The sequence below is a fragment of the Ascaphus truei genome, chromosome 9 (assembly GCF_040206685.1).
Source record: "Ascaphus truei isolate aAscTru1 chromosome 9, aAscTru1.hap1, whole genome shotgun sequence".
Lineage (NCBI taxonomy): Eukaryota > Metazoa > Chordata > Amphibia > Anura > Ascaphidae > Ascaphus > Ascaphus truei.
The window spans coordinates 42,123,708-42,146,365 of record NC_134491.1 but is presented as its reverse complement, the minus strand read 5'-3'; the positions used below and the strand labels follow the sequence as shown (position 1 = coordinate 42,146,365).

General features: G+C 47.6%; 1 protein-coding gene across 5 annotated transcripts in view; it reads left to right on the top strand.

Moving 5' to 3' along the window:
* Nucleotides 1-22,658, top strand: part of UNC79 (unc-79 subunit of NALCN channel complex) — a 115,646-nt gene that overhangs the window by 4,478 nt on the left and 88,510 nt on the right. For 2 of the 5 annotated variants that reach the window (XM_075614475.1, XM_075614472.1), the window contains exon 3: nucleotides 1,621-1,925. In XM_075614475.1, coding sequence (XP_075470590.1) covers nucleotides 1,621-1,925 — 305 coding nt within the window. Of the gene's footprint in view, nucleotides 1-1,600; nucleotides 1,926-22,658 lie in introns of those variants that run through there. The other 3 variants (XM_075614473.1, XM_075614471.1, XM_075614474.1) reach the window with 3 other exon arrangements.

Below are 22,658 nucleotides of genomic sequence, written 5' to 3'. Positions count from 1 at the left end.
TTAAGATCATTTCCATGAGGATTCAATTGAAATGGGCATTGATTAACAGAAACCATAAATGATGACATCATTATAAATATGCAGTGTATTAGCATCAAAAGTAATTGGATTTATTTTATCCCTTGAGTGCAGGAGGGGCCTGTAATTATTTAGAAGATAAGAGGGTTTACTTAAGAATAATAGCAAATATTGATTATAAATTGCTATCCACTTGACTAGTCATAAACAATTTATAATTGTCAATAGACCCCTAAATGTAGCAGACCCATCCAGCATTAAAGAAATAAAATATCTTGAAATATTTATAAGAAAATGTTGATACATTTAGGTATACGAGTCTTACCTGCAATATTAAAAACATCTGAATGGCTTTAAACATTGATTGTATATTTGAGGGGGTAAGATATAAAATATGCATTTGTTTTTCTTACTATATAATTGGCATAGCTTATCTCACTGGTATACTTCAAATATATTAGTTAGTAGCATTGGAAATGATGATGTATTTTTTGGTATTGTATGAGCAGCCGTGTGCCCTGATCCATTTAACCCCTTCACTCCTGGAGGGATTTGCAAAACTCTCCATAGGTGAAGAGATTAACCCCTTTAATGAAGGAGCAGCAAGCTGTTCTTCCTAGCCTTTATACGAACTCCCTCTAAAGGTTTTTTATTTGATTAAAATGATCTTTCCTTTAGTTTGTAGGGATTTTGTTCATTATTAATGCAAGTAGCAGCAATATTGTTTAATAACTTATGATGTTCAATTAAATAACAGGTATTGCTTGCTTAGTCTTAAAATTACGAAGGTAACTATTTAATAAAATAGTGTTTGTATTCATAAAATAATATGCTTCCTCCCCAAACATGGACAAAGCTAAAAAAGCACATAAACAACCATTGCCATTAGCTCACATATGCTGCAGATCATCTACTATATATTATTTTATAGCTTCTCCAAATGTAGCTTAGTTAACATTTTAGAAATATATATTATTTCTTAATCCATGTGCCTGTTGAAACTTCATTATCTCAGATGATACTGATGGAATGCCATGAAACAGTATCATAAAATACATACAGACATTATTTTGATGCAATAAACATGTGCTTTTTAAGAATATATCTTAACAAACTCACATGTTTATTACTTGCTAAAACATGTTTCTGCAAGTGCCACACCTAGATTTTACAGGATTTGATTTTGTGACTGCACTGACATTACTGTACTTTAAAAAAACAACCACCATTGTTCTTTGGATTTCTTTAATTATAAAATGATTGAATCTGGCCTTGTATTTTTATCGGACGTCAGTTTTGCCAATTTGCATGACTGTAAAGCATGGGTCTGGCACTGAAACATGCATTTTTATATTTTTGCTCCTTATGAACCAGATAACACATGGGATGCAATGAAAATATTCAGTAAGCTCTAATTACAATTTCCTATTTCTAAGAGTGAAAGTGAATAGATCCTAGATTGCTAGATAATGCATTGGTAGACATTGCATCTTATGTGGGATGTATCTGGTGTTTTATTATTTGTTTTATAGTGTCATTTCAATGTAATGTGCTGTTCTTTGTGTCTTTGTTGTCTCTTTTTTTTCTTTGTCCCCTCAACAGCATTTTGTCCCGATCAGGGAAGAAGGAGAACCAAGATGCCTCCAATTTGACAGTGCCCATGACCATGTGTCTTTTTCCTGTGCCATTCCCACTCACCCCATCTCTAAGACCACAGGTCAGTTCCATCAACCCTACTGTTACTCGCTCCCTCCTTTACAGCGTCCTGCGAGATTCTCCATCAGAACGAGGTCAACAAAGCCGCGATGCTCAGTTATCAGAGTACCCTTCACTGGACTATCAGGGCCTTTATGTGACATTGGTGACCCTGTTGGATCTAGTTCCTTTGCTTCAGCATGGCCAACATGGTAAGGACTTACTTGACTTTTCAAATTCATAAAAGGAAACTGTTTTACTGACATAATATCAATTTGGATTAGCCAAGCTCATCAGTGGAGGTGGTGATACATTTTGTTGGGTCAGCACAAAAAGTGATCTTGTTGTTTTATATGTGGGTTCAGGACCCCAAATGTTCTTCTTTATATGTTTGTATTCCTATGCTGCCAATTACAATGATGAATCAAAGTTGATGTACCTGTTCGAAATAAAGTAATCCCATCCAAGGTCAAATGGAGCTAACTTTAAGTCTGGTGGAAACAAACCACGAAGTCCCATTTTAATGCTAAATGCTCAACAAAAATTGAATATTATGTAACATTGTGTAAAAAGAGCTTTTAAATTGATTGTTAGTAATTACTAGTAGTTTTCTATTTTGGAGATAATTACGTAGTATATAGCAGATGAGGTTGAAAAAAGACATATATCCATTGAGTTCAAACTATGTTAAATTTAGTAGGCAGATACTCATCAGAACATCCTCATTTGTATTTATAGTGATCCAGAGAAAGACAAACAGAAAACCGTAGTGAAACATTGTCCAATTATGTCTCATAAGGGGAAAACAAATTCCTTCCTGACTCCAGTAACCAAAATAAGATTTGTCATTGGATCAACATCCTTCCCATGTTTGCTTATTTGGTATATCCCTGTATACCTTTCCTTTCTAAAAAGATGTCCAACCTTTTCTTAAAGATAGCTATAATAACCCTTTCCGTTGCTACTGCTGAAATCGTCTTTTTTCAAATCTCAAGGGATGACCGCGTGTCATTAATAGGATCCCTGAAAGCTCCTTGTATTAACCCTGAATATATTTGTAAACAGTTATCATATGCCCTCTAAGAATCCTCTTTTCTAATGTAAACAAACCTAACTTGGATAGTCTTTCCTCAAAAGTCAGACCTTTCATCCCATTTATTAATTTGGTGGCTCTTCTCTGCACTTTTTCCTTTTCCATAATGTATTTTTTATGGAGCAGTGCCCAAAACTGTACTCCATATTTAAGTTGTGGTCTTACTAATGCTTTATACAATGACAAAATTATGCTGTCTACCCTTTTATCCATATCTGAGGTAAAAAATGCGGTATTATAGGCATTATTTTTATGGTTCAAATCATTAACTTGGTAGTGCTGAAAATAACACTTTTTTTTTTTTACCTCAGCTGTAAAAGATATTGTGACCGGCACCAAAATAACAAAATACCACAAATTTAGTCATCATGTCCCGATATGCTTTTTGTTTATCACCTACTCCAGTCTTGGGTTAGCCCTATCTTTCATATGTATATAAATTGGCCATTACATACATAGGCAACATAAGCTAAACCAACATGGAATATGTCATAAAATATTACATACAACACATTGTACTATATATTGACCCCTTAGTAGCCTAAGTAGTCAGCTTGCTGACTGCTAAGTGCTATAAAGGTGTTAATACACAAATAAAACTACACTTCCTACCACCCTTGCCTAACTGAGTGGCTAGTAAAACATTGCCATACAATGCTTTAACAACCACTAAGGTAAACAAGGGGTTAATGCCTACCACACCCCTCCTCTGGAGGGCCTAATCACCCTCCTTGGGGCAATTACCCCCAACACCCTCCCCCTCTACCCCCAAATATAACCCCCCCCCTTGCCACCTGTTGAGTAATGGCCAAATGTGGTTAATTATATATAACAGATAAAAATCGACGCCTCAAAAATGTCCAATAAATGCAGATTGAAGGTAGTCAAAAACCTTGTTAAGAAGTCCAATCTGGAACAACCGGATCCGCTTGAACATTCCACGGAGAAGTGTCTCAGGACGTGGCATTAAACATATAGATCAATCATAGTGAATGCTGCTGAATAAACAACATGATAACAATGACTAACGACAAGACAAAACTAACACACCAACATACACTAAACAATCAAAATCAATGCTGAATTAGCCAGTTAAGTTAATTTATTAAAATATAAAAAAAGACAATATCTGTCTAAAAACACATGAGTAGCGTCGCTTTGCTGGTCCACTTAGAGCTGCTGAGTTGTTCTCACAGTGCCTGTAAGGCTGTGCACCCGATCTCTCATGATCAGCTGGAACCTCTGACCTTTGGGTCAGAGGTTACAGCTCTTAGCAGTCATCTGTCACTGTTGGATGTGCCTTTTTTACTCTTACTTGTTGTAAGTAGGATTCTGTTTTTTGTCAACTGGACCAGCAGTGCGAGGCTGCTCGTGTTTTTAGAAAGATATTGTCTTTTTTATATTTTAATAAATTAGCTTAACTGGCTATTTCAGCATTATTTTTGATGTTTAGTGTATGTTGGTGTGTTAGTTTTGCCTTGTCGTTAGTCATTTGTATCATGTTGTTTATTCAGCAGCATACACTATGATTGTTCTATATGTTTAATGCCACGTCCTGAGACACTTCTCCGTGGATTGTTCAAGCGGATCCGGATGTTCCAGATTGGACTCCTTAACAAGGTTTTTGACTACCTTCAATCTTCATTTATTGGACATTTTTGAGGCGCCGGTTTGTATATGTTATATGTAAGTTTTCCTGATTTTGTTCGGTCAGTTTGTTATCAGGCAGCCCTGCTTATATGTATAAGTATTCTTTATAGTCTTGATTATATCTAATCACTAGAGTTGATATCACTTATTGTTTGAAAGCAGAAGCTCTTCCAGCACTTTCCTTTTTGTCCAAATGGGGTTAATAGTGTTTTTGGCCATTATAGCAGAAACAATAATACAGTAACTAAAAAAAACAACTATCAACATTAAGAAAATTAAAAAAAATCTATTTGAAACGTAAAGCCAATGGGAGACTAGATAACCATATTAACAATTAATGTAAAGCTGTAATAACATTTGGTAACATACCCCATCCTGGATGAAAGTCCTTCAGAACTGTAGTCTCCTGGAACCCATCCAAAAAGAGAATGATGCCCAACCATAAAAAAAGGAATACAATGAATCTAAGGTCCGATGGCCTATTTGTAATCCAGTGGTAGTTGCCCCAGGTTAGGTGATTAGGGCCCCCCATGCGGTGGTGGTAGGGGTTAACCTCTTGTTTGCCTTAGTGGTTAGTAAAGAAAAGCATTGCAATGGTTTACTAGCCACTTAGGTAGCCTAGGGGGGGTATGTAGTGTAGTTTTAGTACTATTAACCCCTTTGATGTCAGTGGTGTCCCTAAGTAGCTACAGGCATCAAAGAGGTTAATGTAATTTCTACCATGGGGTTATTTAATAATTTATATTACATAACCCTATGATAAAAATATTACATTACCCTGTGACTAGTCTAAATATCCCCCCTGGAAAATATTACCGCAATATTGTTGATCTAGGTAATAAAACTTTTTACTGGGTGGGATACTAACTCAGTTTTGATGGAGTCTGATGACTCCAGGCCATTGAACACTATTGCTACGCCTGCTGCAAAGCACTCCTCCATCTGTCTTCATCAAGGATTTACCTAATTTTGTCTCATTTAGTGTGTTAACAGCCTGTTTATTCTTGCTCCCCAAATGCATAACCTTACATATATCTGTATTAAACCTCCTCTGCCTTTCACCTGTCCAAGTTTACAGTTTATCCAGGTCTTTCTGTAGATAAATTACATTCTGCTCTGATTCTGCTACCTTACACAATTTTGTGTCATCAGCAAAGATGGAGACTTTGCTTTCGATGCCAACCTGAAGGTCATTAATAAACAAGGTAAAAAGCAGGGGACCCAGTACCGATCCCTGAGGTACTCCACTCACGACTTTAGCCCAACCTGAAAATGTTCCATTTATGACAATCCTCTGTTGTCTGTCCATCAACCAGTTTTCCATCCAGGATGCAAATATTTTCACTCAGACCAATTTATTTTATTTTGTACACCAACCTCTTGTGTGGTATCAAAAGCCTATGCAAAATCTATGTAGACCACATCAACTGCATTATCCTGGTCTAAATTCCTACTTAGATCCTCAAAGAAACTAATAAGGTTAGTTTGGCATGATCTGTCCTTCATAAATCCATGCTGACTATTACTAATAATTTTGTTTCCATTAGGTATTCCTGAATATTATCCCGTACTAAACCTTCAAATAGCTTCCACACTATTGATGTCAGGCTTACAGATCTGTAATTCACCGGTTGTGATCCAGCTCCCTTTTTAAATATAGGCACCACATCTGCTTTACGCCAATCTTGTGGCACTGAGCCTGTGGAAATGAAGTCCTTGAATATTAAATGTAATGGTTCAGCGATTACTGAACTTATCTCCTTAAGAACCCGGAGTTTATGTTATCAGGGACAGGTGCTTTATTTGCCTGAGTATTATCAAGCTGCCTTTGCACTTATCCCTGTGTTAAGCAGCACAACATGAAAAATCCTATATTTTTTTTAACTAAATCAGTTCTGTAGTATTAGATAATAATGTCTGCATTTTTTAAACTCTTAATGCCATTTTTAATGTTTTTTTTTTCTTCAATGTACTGATTAGCAACCATATACAGTAGAAAGTCGTATCTACTTCCTGATTTGAAACAGGCTCTGACACGCACCTCTTGGCACCAAAGTATCACAAAAAGATCTGTTGCTATGTTCCAAACAGCAGACTGGCTATTACTGTGAAAGCTGTAGCAATAATGTGTTACAGTTATTAATACTATTCAGCTGCAGCATGTCAGACTGCAGCACAAAGTTAGAAGGCGGCCATGTCTTTAGGCACACAATCAGGATCTTGACAAATTTATAACAGGGGCACCAACAATTGCCAGCTTAGGTAAGAATGTGGAATTATACATTGGCACACGCATTACATATCTTAATACTATATAAAATCGAAAGGTTAGTGCTATCTGCGGTGAATCTGATTGGTCCTCAGCCTCTGGCCAATCAGATTGGTGGGTCTGACGTCACCCAACTGCTACTCTCTTCCCCCTCGGCCACACACACACACACACACACACACACACACACACACACACACCACCTCATGCCCGTCTGCTTCAAAAATTTACACCCTTCACAAAATGTCCGCCTTCTCGCACCATCAACACTCCCTTCCCGCCTTCACCTACTAAAAATGTCCGCATTAAAAACATGTCACCATCAACACTACAGGGAAACGGAGAGGTGATATATATATTATTACCTTCTGCCCAATCACGGTGGCTGCCTCCCTGCCCGTGAAGGAGATGCAGGGGAGTTGCGCTGCCCCCGGGTGGGGGGGGGGGGGGGAGGGGGGAGCGGGTGATGTATCCCCCCTCTGCCCGATCACGGTGGCTGCCTCCCTGCCCGTGCGGGAGATGCAGGGGAGGGGGGAGGGGGGTAGAGGAGCGATGATGTGTCCCCCTTCTGCCCGATCACGTTGGCTGCCTCCCTGCTACTGGGCGCCGCCACTGCTCCCTTCACCTTACAGACCTCAGGGGCGCCACAACCGCACCACCCTCTCCCGCCTCCTTACCGCCCTCAGGCCCGCCTGAAACACACCTCGGCGCGCAGTTCACCCTCGCCGCGCCCTTAACATTCAGAACAGTGGCGGCCACAGCGGGGCTGACTGTCGTCACTCCCCCCACCGTGCCTCCCACACACCCTGCCGCCTCCCCAAAGGTTCCTCTCCGCGTGAGGTGGGGGGGAAGCCCAACCGCTATCTTCATGCTGCCTGAGGTGGGGGGATGCCGGGACGCTAACTATTTGCATGCCGCTGCCACGTGAGGTATGGGAGGTGCGGGGGGGAAGATGCAGGGGGGGGAATGCCGGCCCACCCACTATCTTCAGGCCGCCGCCGCCTCTCTCCTCACCCACGCAGTCACCCACCCACTCACCAACTCACTCACCCACCCAGTCACTAACTCACTCACCCACCCAGTCACTAACTCACTCACCCACCCACCCACCCAGTCACTAACTCACCCACCCACCCACCCAGTCACTAACTCACTCACCCAAGTCACTAACTTACTCACTCACCCACCCAGTCACTAACTCACTCACTCACCCACCCAGTCACTAACTCACTCACCCACCCACGCAGTCACTAACTCACTCACCCACCCACCCAGTCACTAACTCACTCACCCACACAGTCACTAACTCACTCACCCACCCACCCACCCACCCAGTCACTAACTCACTCACCCACCCTGTCACTAACTCACTCACCCACCCACCAACTCACCCACCCACTCACTAACTCACCCACCCACCCAGTCACTAACTCACTCACCCACCCTGTCACTAACTCACTCACTCACTCACCCACCCACCAACTCACTCACCCACCCACTCACTAACTCACCCACCCACCCAGTCACTAACTCACCCACCCAGTCACTAACTCACCCACCCACCCAGTCACTAACTCACCCACCCACACAGTCACTAACTCACCCACCCACTCACTAACTCACCCACCCACCCAGTCACTAACTCACTCACCCACCCAGTCACTAACTCACTCACCCACCCACCCAGTCACTAACTCACTCACCCACCCAGTCACTCACTCACCAGCCCACCCAGTCACTAACTCACTCACCCACCCAGTCACTAACTCACTCACCCACCCACCCAGTCACTAACTCACCCACCCACCCAGTCACTCACTCACCCACCCACCCAGTCATTCACTCACCCACCCACCCAGTCACTAACTCACCCACCCAGTCACTAACTCACCCACCCACCCAGTCACTAACTCACTCACCCAGTCACTAACTCACTCAGCAACCCACCCAGTCACTAACTCAAGTGTCACTAACTCACTCACCCACCCACCCAGTCACTAACGCACTCACCCACCAACCCAGTCACTAACTCACTCACCCACCCAGTCACTAACTCACTCACCCACCCACCCAGTCACTAACTCACTCACCCACCCAGTCACTAACTCACTCACCCACCCAGTCACTAACTCACTCACCCACCAAGTCACTAACTCACTCACCCACCCACTCACTAACTCACTCACCCACCCACCCACTCACTAACTCATTCATTAACTCTCTCACCCACCCGCCCAGTCTCTAACTCACTCACCCACCCGCCCAGTCACTAACTCACTCAACCACCCACCCAGTCACTAACTCACCCACCCAGTCACTAACTCACTCAAGTCACTAACTCACTAACCCACCCAATCACTAACTCACTCACCCACCCAGTCACTAACTCACTCACCCACCCAGTCACTAACTCACTCACCCACCCACCCAGTCACTAACTCACCCACCCAGACACTAACTCACTCACTAACTCACCCACCCAGTCACTAACTCACCCACCCACCCAGTCACTAACTCACCAACCCAGTCACTAACTCACCCACCCAGTCACCCAGTCACTAACTCACCCACCCAGTCACTAACTCACCCACCCAGTCACTAACTCACACACCCAGTCACTAACTCACTCACCCACCCACCCAGTCACTAACTCACCCACCCACTCAGTCACTAACTCACCCACCCACCCAGTCACTAACTCACCCACCCACCAGTCACTAACTCACTCAAACCCAGTCACTAACTCACTCACCCACCCAGTCACTAACTCACTCACTCACCCACCCAGTCACTAACTCACTCACCCACCCAGTCACTAACTCACTCACCCACCCACCCAGTCACTAACTCACTCACCCACCCACCCAGTCACTAACTCACCCACCCACCCAGTCAATAACTCACCCACTCAGTCACTAACTCACTCACCCACCCAGTCACTAACTCACTCACCCACCCAGTCACTAACTCACTCACCCACCCACCCAGTCACTAACTCACCCACCCAGACACTAACTCACTCACTAATTCACCCACCCAGTCACTAACTCACCCACCCACCCAGTCACTAACTCACCCACCCAGTCACTAACTCACCCACCCAGTCACTAACTCACCCACCAACCCAGTCACTAACTCACTCACCCACCCAGTCACTAACTCACTCACCCACCCACCCAGTCACTAACTCACCCACCCACCCAGACACTAACTCACCCACCCAGTCACTAACTCACCCACCCACCCAGTCACTAACTCACCCACCCAGTCACTAACTCACCCACCCAGTCACTAACTCACCCACCCAGTCACTAACTCACCCACCAACCCAGTCACTAACTCACCCACCCACCCAGTCACTAACTCACTCACCCAGTCACCCAGTCACTAACTCACCCACCCAGTCACTAACTCACCCACCCAGTCACTAACTCACACACCCATCCACCCAGTCACTAACTCACTCACCCCCCTACCCAGTCACTAACTCACCCACCCACCCAATCACTAAATCACCCACCCACCCAGTCACTAACTCACCCACCCACCCAGTCACTAACTCACTCACCCACCCACCCAGTCACTAACTCACTCACCCACCCACCAAGTCACGAACTCACCCACCCACCCAGTCACTAACTCACTCACCCACCCACCCAGTCACTAACTCACCCACCCACCCAGTCACTAACTCACCAACCCACCCAGTCACTAACTCACTCACCCACCCACCCAGTCACTAACTCACCCACCCAGTCACTAACTCACTCACCCACCCACCCAGTCACTAACTCACTCACCCACCCAGTCACTAACTCAATCAAGTCACTAACTCACCCACACAGTCACTAACTCACTCACCCACCCACCCAGTCACTAACTCACTCACCCACCCAGTCACTAACTCACTCACCCACCCAGTCACTAACTCACACACCCAGTCACCCAGTCACTAACTCACTCACCCACCCAGTCACTAAGTCACCCACCCACCCAGTCACTAACTCACTCACCCACCCACCCAGTCACTAACTCACTCACCCACCAACCCAGTCACTAACTCACTCACTCACTCACCCATCCAGTCACTAACTCACTCACCCACCCACCCAGTCACTAACTCACTCATCCACCCAGTCACTAAAACACTCACCCACCCACCAACTCACTCACCCACCCAGTCACTAACTCACCCACCCAGTCATTAACTCACCCACCCAGTCATTAACTCACCACACACCCACCCAGTCACTAACTCACGCACCCACCCACCCAGTAACTAACTCAGCCACCCACTCACTAACTCACCCACCCAGTCACTAACTCACCCACCCTGTCACTAACTTGCCCACCCAGTCACTAACTCACCCACCCACCCAGTCACTAACTCACTCACCCACCCAGTCACTAACTCACTCACCCACCCAGTCACTAACTCACTCACCCACCCAGTCACTAACTCACTCACCCACCCAGTCACTAACTCACTCACCGACCCAGTCACTCACTCACCCACCCACCCAGTCACTAACTCACCCACCCACCCACTCACTAACTCACTCACCCACCCAGTCACTAACTCAAGTCACTAACTCACTCACCCAGTCACTAACTCACACACCCACCCACCCAGTCACTAACTCACTCACTCACCCACCCAGTCACTAACTCACTCACCCACCCACCCAGTCACTAACTCACTCACCCAGTCACTAACTCACTCAGCCACCCATCCAGTCACTAACTCACTCGCCCACCCAGTCACTAACTCACTCACACACCCACCCAGTCACTAACTCACTCACCCACCCACTCAGTCACTAACTCACTCACCCATCCACCCAGTCACTAACTGACTCACCCACCCACCCAGTCACTAACTCACTCACCCACCCAGTCACTAACTCACCCACCCACGCAGTCACTAACTCACTCACCCACCCACTCACTAACTCACTCACCCACCCACCCAGTCACTAACTCAATCACCCACCCAGTCACTAACTCAATAACCCACCCACCCACCCAGTCACTAACTCACCCACCCACCCAGTCACTAACTCACCCACCACCCAGTCACTAACTCACTCACCCACCCAGTCACTAACTCACACACCCAGTCACCCAGTCACTAATTCACTCACCCACCCAGTCACTAACTCACCCACCCACCCAGTCACTAACTCACACACCCAGTCACCCAGTCACTAATTCACTCACCCACCCAGTCACTAACTCACCAACCCACCCAGTCACTAACTCACTCACCCACCCAGTCACTAACTCACTCACCCACCCAGTCACTAACTCACTCACCCACGCACCCAGTCACTAACTCACTCACTGTGGCGGTAGGGAGGGTTTGGCCCGGGATTAACGGGGTTACCCCCCAAGGGCCCCCCTCTAACCTCGCCAGGGAGACAAGGGGTTAACTGGGCTGAGGCCCAGAACTGTGACTTAACCCTTGCTAAATAACATGAAAATGCTTATTCCCCTGTGTAAATGATGTTGTTGCTGGATCAGGGTCTGCATAACCCACCCACTGGGACTTAAGGGGTTAATCTTATATGCAGTGCTGAATAAACAGTTACCTGAAAACTGGTAATTTGGTAACTGAGTAAGCCAGGACCCTGAGCCTTGGGGTACATCCTCCGGGTCACCCCCCAAGTACACACATATTAAAAATATAACGTTGTCATAAGAGAAACATATATTTTTGATAAAGTGACTTTTTGTAGTTTTTGAAATACACAGGCAGAATGCTAATAATGGTGTGCTAATGTACAGGCAGAATGCCTGTCTTTGTAATGCGTAAGGAGCCAAATGGTGCCTCATATGAGTATTCACTGGAAGTGTATATCAACAGAGAGGTGTGATACATCGCCCTGATCAATAGGTAACTGACCTAATTGGTTATGCGAAAAGCAAAAGCCCACTTCAAAAGGTTTATTGACGTGGCCAGTAGGATGCTACATAGGATATCCTGCTAGATTTGAGCCTGGCTTCCCAGGGGAATTGTTTATGCGGGAAGCAGGCAAAAGGAAGGGAAGGGTTTGTTATTCACACCTTCCAGCAAAAGGTATCCCCCAACAGGATATCAAAAGTGAGTAACTTTATTAAATATAAGGATACTATGAGATGTCCTTGGCTGAACCGGCTAAGAATTACATAAGTGTATTGGCGAGAGTAAGCCGATCTTGGGAAGTCTAAACATTGAATATGTAACTGCTGCTAAATGCCAGATATTAATATCTCTATTAATGTTCATATTACAATGTAATTTTTGGTCTTCCTACGAGCGTCAGGTGTCCCAGAATGCAGTAATATATCTCACCTGACTGTATGTATTACGGAGCGGAAGTTATGCAATGATTTGCAGTAAATATGAACTTTTGGTTAAGTCTGAGACCCCCCAGAGTTCTACTGCAGATGTGCCAGCTAGCAGGGGGGCCTGTCCTAAAATGTGTTCCCCCACCAAAGATTGGCTGGAGATAATTGCAAACCAATCCCAGGGTCTTAATGTTACAGATAGAGGGACAAAGGGTTTATAACCTGCTGTTTCCCATCTATCCTTTGTCTTCATTTTTGGTCGCCATGCAATGTCTTGGGCTGATTGCTGGATGAAACTGCCAGTTCAGATGGGACTGTTTTCATTATTTTCATCTTTTACGTAAGTGTCTATATTTTGCCTGTTATTGTATAATCTGTTGTGTTCACCTTTATCAAGGAATAAATTCTATTTATCATATCTAAGTCTCGTCCCAGTTCAAACCCAGGTATATATATATATTTATATATATAGTTTTTGGTGTACAATTACAGCCTGTCGCAAGCTCTCGTGACAGGCTTGCAATTAACTGGTGGCAGCGGCGGGATTGAACTGGACCTGGATTACAGTATTCTGCGGGGTACTGTGATCCAGTGGGAACTTGATGGTAATTGCAAGTTCCTGGGACTAAAGATATTGAACACACAGTGTACAACATATAACACAAGATATGGCACCTCCTCACTGTTCCCCTACTTGTGAGAAGCATTTCCTCCAGAACCAAAGTGCCGGCCATCCGTCTGACTGGAGCCGGGCACTGAGACCAGAGGAGTGCATCAAGTCGGCGCGGGGAGCAGCAGTCAGCAAGGCTGAGAGAGAGACAGCAATGGGTGAGCATGAAACCCGGCAGGCTGAGCAAAGATCCACAGCTGCAGCTGCTGTAACCATCACACCGCCCGGAGAGCAGGGAAGGGACCCAGCTCCGGGACGGCAGAGACTTGTGGAGGGAGCGGGTGGTCTTGCACCAGGAGAGTTATTGGCCGTTGCGGCGGCCAGTCCATTTTACCCAGAATTGCTGGCCCTGATGTTTGCACACGGAGAGATGTCCCCAGCAGAGCGGCTCGAGCAGCTGAAGCTGGCGATGATCCGACCCACTTATCCCCTCCAGAGCCCGGCGCTCAAGCCTCTCCGCTCTGGACTCCGTTGCCCCTTGCTGGGGTTAGTCCACCGGCGGCGGAGAAGCTCTGGAATGAGCCCGGCGCTCAAGCCTCTCTGCTCTGGACTCCGTTGCCCCTTGCTGGGGTTAGTCCACCGGCGGCGGAGAAGCTCTGGAATGAGCCCGGCGCTCAGGCAACTCCGCTCTGGACTCCGTTGCCCCTTGCTGGGGTTAGTCCACCGGTGGCGGAGAAGCACCGGCAGTCGCTGCGGCACTGCCACCAAATGGGCCACAATAATGCCCAGTGCCCTGACCGTGCGCGGTCAGGCGAAGAAGCCCCTCAGGGCCAACGCTCACGAGCTGCGGAAAAGATGACCCAGTTAGCGGCATCCTCTGATGGCTCCCGCCCAGCCGGGGCGACAACCCTCCGCGGGACGTCTCCTGGAGAACCTGGACGGGCTGCATCAGCAACAGCGGCGGAGAGCAGCGGCCATCCACCTGATCCCGGCGGAGAACCAGCAGCGGCGGCAGAGAAGACGCCGCCACTCCGGCATCCTGCCGGCGGCAGTTTTATTTGGGGGGAGGGACAGGGTTTGCGGGAGGGGGTTATTTTACCAAGTTTGCATGGATCTGTGTTCCTCCACAAAGACCTGGGACCCTTGTCCTGCACCGTTTTACCTGTACCCAACCCGGGCGCTGTTGCGGCAGTGGCCCGGTGCTGCCCAGCCCAGATGGGGCCGGCGGCGGCCGCTCCAGTCCCCCTGCAATTGGGACCAACGAAGGCGGCGGTCTCTGCGGGGACCAGCAAGGTAAGCCAGACCAAGTCGCAGACTGACTCTGACTTATGTTTCCCTATGACTGTACCCTGTTGTTTCACTCTAGGGGTGACTGGGGGGTGGCAGGAGATAGGGGCACCAGGGGAGGGGAAGGAAGGGCAGCTGGTAGGGCAGTCAGGATTCCCCATTACCCTGGCGGGGCAGCAAGGGGACTCTCAGTTAAGAGCCCCACTGTTGCAGCCTTGCTCTGGGCTGGAGGTATCAGGGGTTGTGGCAAAGTTAGACCACCCCCGGATTACCTGCCAGCCAGGAGCTAAGGTGGGTGCATCTGCACCAGCAACCCTGAGCTCATCCCCGGTAATGGGGAGACAGTGTCAGGGAGATGGCCTCACTCAGGTGTCCCTAGGATCCAGGTTAGGATTAGCTAGGGAGAAGCGGAGTGAGGGGAGGCTGCAGGTAGGTAGCCAGCATCGGTTCTCAGGGGAGGGGAAGGAAGGGCAGCTTGTAGGGCCGCCAGGCTTCCCCATTACCTGGGCAGAGCAGCAAGGGGACTCTCAGTTAAGAGCCCCACTGTTGCAGCCTTGCTATGGGCTGGAGGTACCAGGGGTTGTGGCACAGTTAGACCACCCCCAGATTACCTTCCAGCCAAGAGCTAAGGCGGTTGCATCTGGAGAGATGCCCCTGGGCTCATCCCCGGTAATGGGGAGACAGTGTCAGGGAGATGGCCTCACTCAGGTGTCCCTAGGGTCCAGGCTAGGATTAGCTAGGGAGAAGCGGAGTGAGGGGAGGCTGCAGGTAGGTAGCCAGCAGCAGATCTCAGTGAGAGAAGGAGGGCTAGTGGTAGCCAGGGAGGGAAAGCATCAGGTATTGCAGCTAGAGTTTCCCGTTACCCTGGCAGAGCCCCAGGGGGTTTCTCAGATCAGCAACCCCCTGTTGCAGCCTAGCTATGGGCTGGGGGTATCCGGGGCAGTGGCAGGCTTGTGCCACCCCAGGGATACCTGCCAGCCAAGCGCTAAGGCGGTTGCATCTGGAGAGATGCCCCTGAGCTCATCCCTGGTAAGGGGGAGACAAGGTCAGGGAGGTAGGTGCACTCAGGTAGTTCCAGGGTCTGGTTTAGGATTGCCCAGGGAGGAGAGGAGTGCAGGTGGGCTGCAGGGAGGTAAGCAGCAGGCTGAGGTGCTGGGCCTAGGGGAGGCTAGGCAGGGAGGCACCGTGGAGCAGGGGGAGATAGGAGATCAGTGGGGTGTGAGGCAGCTGGCAGAAGCTAGGGATGGGCTAGGTAGGCAGAAGGTCCCTTGTTCTGACTGGCCAGGAGTGACCCCTCTGACAGAAACCCCTGGGTTCCCAAAGGAGAGGCTGTGGGTAGATAGGCAGCCAGGGAGGAGAGTCATGAGTATCGCGGAGCAGCTACGGGTGGGCACAGAGCCAGGGCAGGTAGGGTCCCTACAGACTGGTGACATAACCCTTTCCCAGACTTGGTTGACAGGAAAGCGACGGTCTGTGCTGGATAGCTGGTCTCCTGCAGATGCAGAGACATGCCAGTCTCTGGGCAGTGTGCAGCCTGGACTGCACAGGAGCCCCTTTCACCCTGGACTTGGTTCCCAAGGCACTGGGTGGGGGGCAGAGGGAGGCAAAGGAAAATGCCCGGCTTTGCAGGAACTGGACTTTACAATCCACTGTGTACTGGTCAATGCCGGAGGACAATTTTGCCAGGCCAATCCCTCAGGACGTATTGAGTGCGTCAAGAGCGCCAGTGGTATCCCAGGGCCATGGGGAGGCCGCTGGGGTACCCGGGGCCCTTGAGCAGGGGAGGTGTGGCGGTAGGGAGGGTTTGGCCCGGGATTAACGGGGTTACCCCCCAAGGGCCCCCCTCTAACCTCGCCAGGGAGACAAGGGGTTAACTGGGCTGAGGCCCAGAACTGTGACTTAACCCTTGCTAAATAACATGAAAATGCTTATTCCCCTGTGTAAATGATGTTGTTGCTGGATCAGGGTCTGCATAACCCACCCACTGGGACTTAAGGGGTTAATCTTATATGCAGTGCTGAATAAACAGTTACCTGAAAACTGGTAATTTGGTAACTGAGTAAGCCAGGACCCTGAGCCTTGGGGTACATCCTCCGGGTCACCCCCCAAGTACACACATATTAAAAATATAACGTTGTCATAAGAGAAACATATATTTTTGATAAAGTGACTTTTTGTAGTTTTTGAAATACACAGGCAGAATGCTAATAATGGTGTGCTAATGTACAGGCAGAATGCCTGTCTTGGTAATGCGTAAGGAGCCAAATGGTGCCTCATATGAGTATTCACTGGAAGTGTATATCAACAGAGGTGTGATACATCGCCCTGATCAATAGGTAACTGACCTAATTGGTTATGCGAAAAGCAAAAGCCCACTTCAAAAGGTTTATTGACGTGGCCAGTAGGATGCTACATAGGATATCCTGCTAGATTTGAGCCTGGCTTCCCAGGGGAATTGTTTATGCGGGAAGCAGGCAAAAGGAAGGGAAGGGTTTGTTATTCACACCTTCCAGCAAAAGGTATCCCCCAACAGGATATCAAAAGTGAGTAACTTTATTAAATATAAGGATACTATGAGATGTCCTTGGCTGAACCGGCTAAGAATTACATAAGTGTATTGGCGAGAGTAAGCCGATCTTGGGAAGTCTAAACATTGAATATGTAACTGCTGCTAAATGCCAGATATTAATATCTCTATTAATGTTCATATTACAATGTAATTTTTGGTCTTCCTACGAGCGTCAGGTGTCCCAGAATGCAGTAATATATCTCACCTGACTGTATGTATTACGGAGCGGAAGTTATGCAATGATTTGCAGTAAATATGAACTTTTGGTTAAGTCTGAGACCCCCCAGAGTTCTACTGCAGATGTGCCAGCTAGCAGGGGGGCCTGTCCTAAAATGTGTTCCCCCACCAAAGATTGGCTGGAGATAATTGCAAACCAATCCCAGGGTCTTAATGTTACAGATAGAGGGACAAAGGGTTTATAACCTGCTGTTTCCCATCTATCCTTTGTCTTCATTTTTGGTCGCCATGCAATGTCTTGGGCTGATTGCTGGATGAAACTGCCAGTTCAGATGGGACTGTTTTCATTATTTTCATCTTTTACGTAAGTGTCTATATTTTGCCTGTTATTGTATAATCTGTTGTGTTCACCTTTATCAAGGAATAAATTCTATTTATCATATCTAGGTCTCGTCCCAGTTCAAACCCAGGTATATATATATATTTATATATATAGTTTTTGGTGTACAATTACAGCCTGTCGCAAGCTCTCGTGACACTCACCCACCCAGTCACTAACTCTCACCCACCCAGTCACTAACTCACTCAAGTCACTAACTCACTCACCCACCCAGTCACTAACTCACTCACCCACCAACTCACTCACCCAACCACCCAGTCACTAGCTCACCCACCCACTCACTAACTCACCCACCCAGTCACTAACTCACCCACCCAGTCACTAACTCACCCACCCAGTCACTAACTCACCCACCCACCCACCCACCCAGTCACTAACTCACCCACCCACCCACCCAGTCACTAACTCACTCACCCACCCACCCAGTCACTAACTCAATCACCCACCCAGTCACTCACTCAATAACCCACCCACCCACCCAGTCACTCACTCAAGTCACTAACTCACCCACCCAGTCACTAACTCACTCACCCACCCAGTCACTAACTCACTCACCCAGTCACTAACTCACTCAGCCACCCATCCTGTCACTAACTCACTCACCCACCCAGTCACTAACTCACTCACAGACCCATCCAGTCACTAACTCACTCACCCACCCAGTCACTAACTCACTCACCCACCTAGTCACTCACTCACCCACCCAGTCACTCACTCAAGTCACTAACTCACCCACCCAGTCACTAACTCACCCACCCACCCAGTCAGTAACTCACTCACCCAGTCACTAACTCACCCACCCAGTCACTCACTCACTCACCCACCCACCCAGTCACTAACTCACTCACCCACCCACCCAGTCACTAACTCACTCACCCACCCAGTCACTAACTCACTCACCCACCCACCCACTCGCTAACTCACTCAACCTACCCACCCAGTCACTAACTCACCCACCCACCCAGTCACTAACTCAAGTCACTAACTCACTCACCCACCCACCCAGTCACTAACTCACTCAAGTCACTAACTCACCCACCCACCCACCCAGTCACTAACTCACTCACCCACCCAGTCACTAACTCACCCACCCACCCAGTCACTAACTCACTCACCCACCCAGTCACTAACTCACTCACCCACCCAGTCACTCACCCAGTCACTCACTCAACCCAGTCACTAACTCATGCACCCAGTCACTAACTCACCCACCCACCCAGTCATTAACTCACTCACCCAGTCCCTAACTCACTCAGCCACCCACCCACCCAGTCACTAACTCACTCACCCACCCACCCAGTCACTAACTCACTCACCCACATACCCAGTCACTAACTCACTCACCCACCCACCCAGTCACTAACTCACTCACCCACCCACCCAGTCACTAACTCACTCACCCACCCACCCACCCAGTCACTAACTCACTCACCCACCCAGTCACTAACTCACTCACCCACCCACCCAGTCACTAACTCACTCACCCACCCACCCAGTCACTAACTCAATCACCCATTCACCCACCCACCCAGTTACTAACTCACCCGCCCACCCAGTTACTAACTCACCCACCCACCCAGTCACTAACTCACTCACCCACCCAGTCACTAATTCACTCACACCGACTCACTCACCCACCGACTCACTAACTCACTCACCCACCCACCCACTCACTAACTCACTCACCCACCCAGTCACTAACTCACTCAAGTCACTAACTCAAGTCACTAACTCACTCAAGTCACTAGCTCACTCACCCACCCAATCACTCTCACTCACCCACCCAGTCACTAACTCACTCACCCACCCAGTCACTAACTCACTCACCCACCCACCCAGTCACTAACTCACTCACCCACCCAGACACTAACTCACCCACTCACTAACTCACCCACCCAGTCACTAACTCACCCACCCACCCAGTCACTAACTCACCCACCCATCCACCCAGTCACTAACTCACCCACCCAGTCACTAACTCACCCACCCAGTCACTAACTCACCCAAGTCACTAACTCACTCACCAACCCACCCAGTCACTAACTCACCCACCCAGTCACTAACTCCCACACCCACCCAGTCACTAACTCACCAACCCACCCAGTCACTAACTCCACCCAGTCACTAACTCACCCACCCACCCAGTCACTAACTCACTCACCCACCCACCCAGTCACTAACTCACCCACCCAGTCACTAACTCACCCACCACCCAGTCACTAACTCACTCACCCACCCACCCAGTCACTAACTCACTCACCCACCCAGACACTAACTCACCCAGTCACTAACTCACCCACCCAGTCACTAACTCACCCACCCACCCAGTCACTAACTCACCCACCCATCCACCCAGTCACTAACTCACCCACCCAGTCACTAACTCACCCACCCAGTCACTAACTCACCCACCCAGTCACTAACTCACCCAAGTCACTAACTCACTCACCAACCCACCCAGTCACTAACTCACCCACCCAGTCACTAACTCCCACACCCACCCAGTCACTAACTCACCAACCCACCCAGTCACTAACTCCACCCAGTCACTAACTCACCCACCCACCCAGTCACTAACTCACTCACCCACCCACCCAGTCACTAACTCACCCACCCAGTCACTAACTCACCCACCACCCAGTCACTAACTCACTCACCCACCCACCCAGTCACTAACTCACTCACCCACCCATTGTCACTAACCCACCCAGTCACTAACTCACCCACCCACCCAGTCACTAACTCACCCACCCACCCAGTCACTAACTCACTCACCCACCCACCCAGGCACTAACTCACTCAAGTCACTAACTCACCCACCCACCCAGTCACTAACTCAATCACCCACCCACCCAGTCACTAACTCACTCACCCACCCACCCAGTCACTAACTCACTCACCCACCCAGTCACTAACTCACTCACCCACCCACCCAGTCACTAACTCACCCACCCATGGTCACTAACTCACTCGCCCAAAGTCACTAACTCACTCACCCACCCAGTCACTAGCTCACTCACCCACCCAGTCACTAACTCACCCACCCACAGAGAGAGGGCAATGGGGAGCAGAGATAGGGGGTGAGTGGACAGAGAGGGGGAGCGGGACCATTCAATCCCGGGCAACGCCGGGTATATCAGCTAGTACACATAATAAGAAACAAAGGGGGGAATGTCGAGTTTGCTGGTTTAACCAAATGTTAGTTAATGTTTAGGTTGTATCTTCCTCTTATTGTAATATTTGTTTGCAAATTGCATCCTTCTTGGCTTATAGTCAGACAAATAATTTGTTGAATACCTCAGATTTCATTCCCATTTATCCCCAATATATAGCTATAACATAATATGTGGGGTCTTGGGAATAATGGCTGTCACTGGGAACTTTCCAAGAGCTTTTCTATGAATCAGTTCTGTAGTAACCCTTGCATCTCTGGAATAGCCATAGTAGTCTTGCTTCAGTTATGTATGGAACACATTAGTAACCTGTGTATATTCTCTTTGTGTATTCCCTGGTTTTGTCATTTTATATTTGTAGTTAGGGTTTCATGTATCAATTTGTAAAACTATTACATGTTAAAAGTGGTAGAGAATGTGTTAACTGTACACTTCCAAAGATTTTTTGTTGGGAAAAAACACAATGCAAAAAGTTGTTTGGAGGACTTAGCCTCTGCATCAGTCCTGAGGTAGCCAGAAAGGAGCATACAGAACGTTATTAGAATTTGTTGTTAGTTGTATTTTTCATGTAACATCTTCCTTATAGTTAGGAAAAGAAATGATAGACAGACGCACTAAGGGACAATGACTCTTTAATGATAATAATAGATCACGATATAGGGGAATGCCAAAAAGCAAACCAAAATGACAATTATAGGATTAAAAAGGGGTTAAAAATAAGGGGTTAAAAACAAGCTTTAACCAACATACGGCGGAGGGATGAGGCAGGACAATACCGCATCCACACTAGTACAAAGAAAGGATCCAGAACCGATCTAAGTACATACCCAACCAGGCAAGTAGAAGCGAAGAGCCCTGCACAACATCCGCCTGCAAACTCCACGGGAACAGTCTCACGTAACCTCTACAGGTTTCGCACGTAGTACTTCGTCAGGAGATCACGTGATGACGCTGTCCCTGGAGTTAAATAGCGAACCGCAGCCAATGAATACCTAGTGCATAGCAATTGAAAACACTGGGCTACAATCATGCATTCTGATCTCCCAGCTGCCACACGAATAGCCAAGGCCACGATCTCAATTGAAAGTTTAACCCAGTCAGGGTAACTGTGTCCTGTGTGTTAACATAATACAAAAATCACAATTAAACATCTCTAAACATTTTTGGTTTAAAAATCCATAACATGTAACACTCTAAATACTCATATAAAAACCATCCTTTACATAAAGATATAAAAAGCAATGATATAAACTCATTTAAATAAGAAGACAGTAAAATGACCGTTTATAAATTATCATAAAATATAATGTGGTAACCAACTTATATTGCATACTTTAAGGAAAGGGACCAGTTCTATGTAATCATTTAATCCCTCAGGGTGCAATCC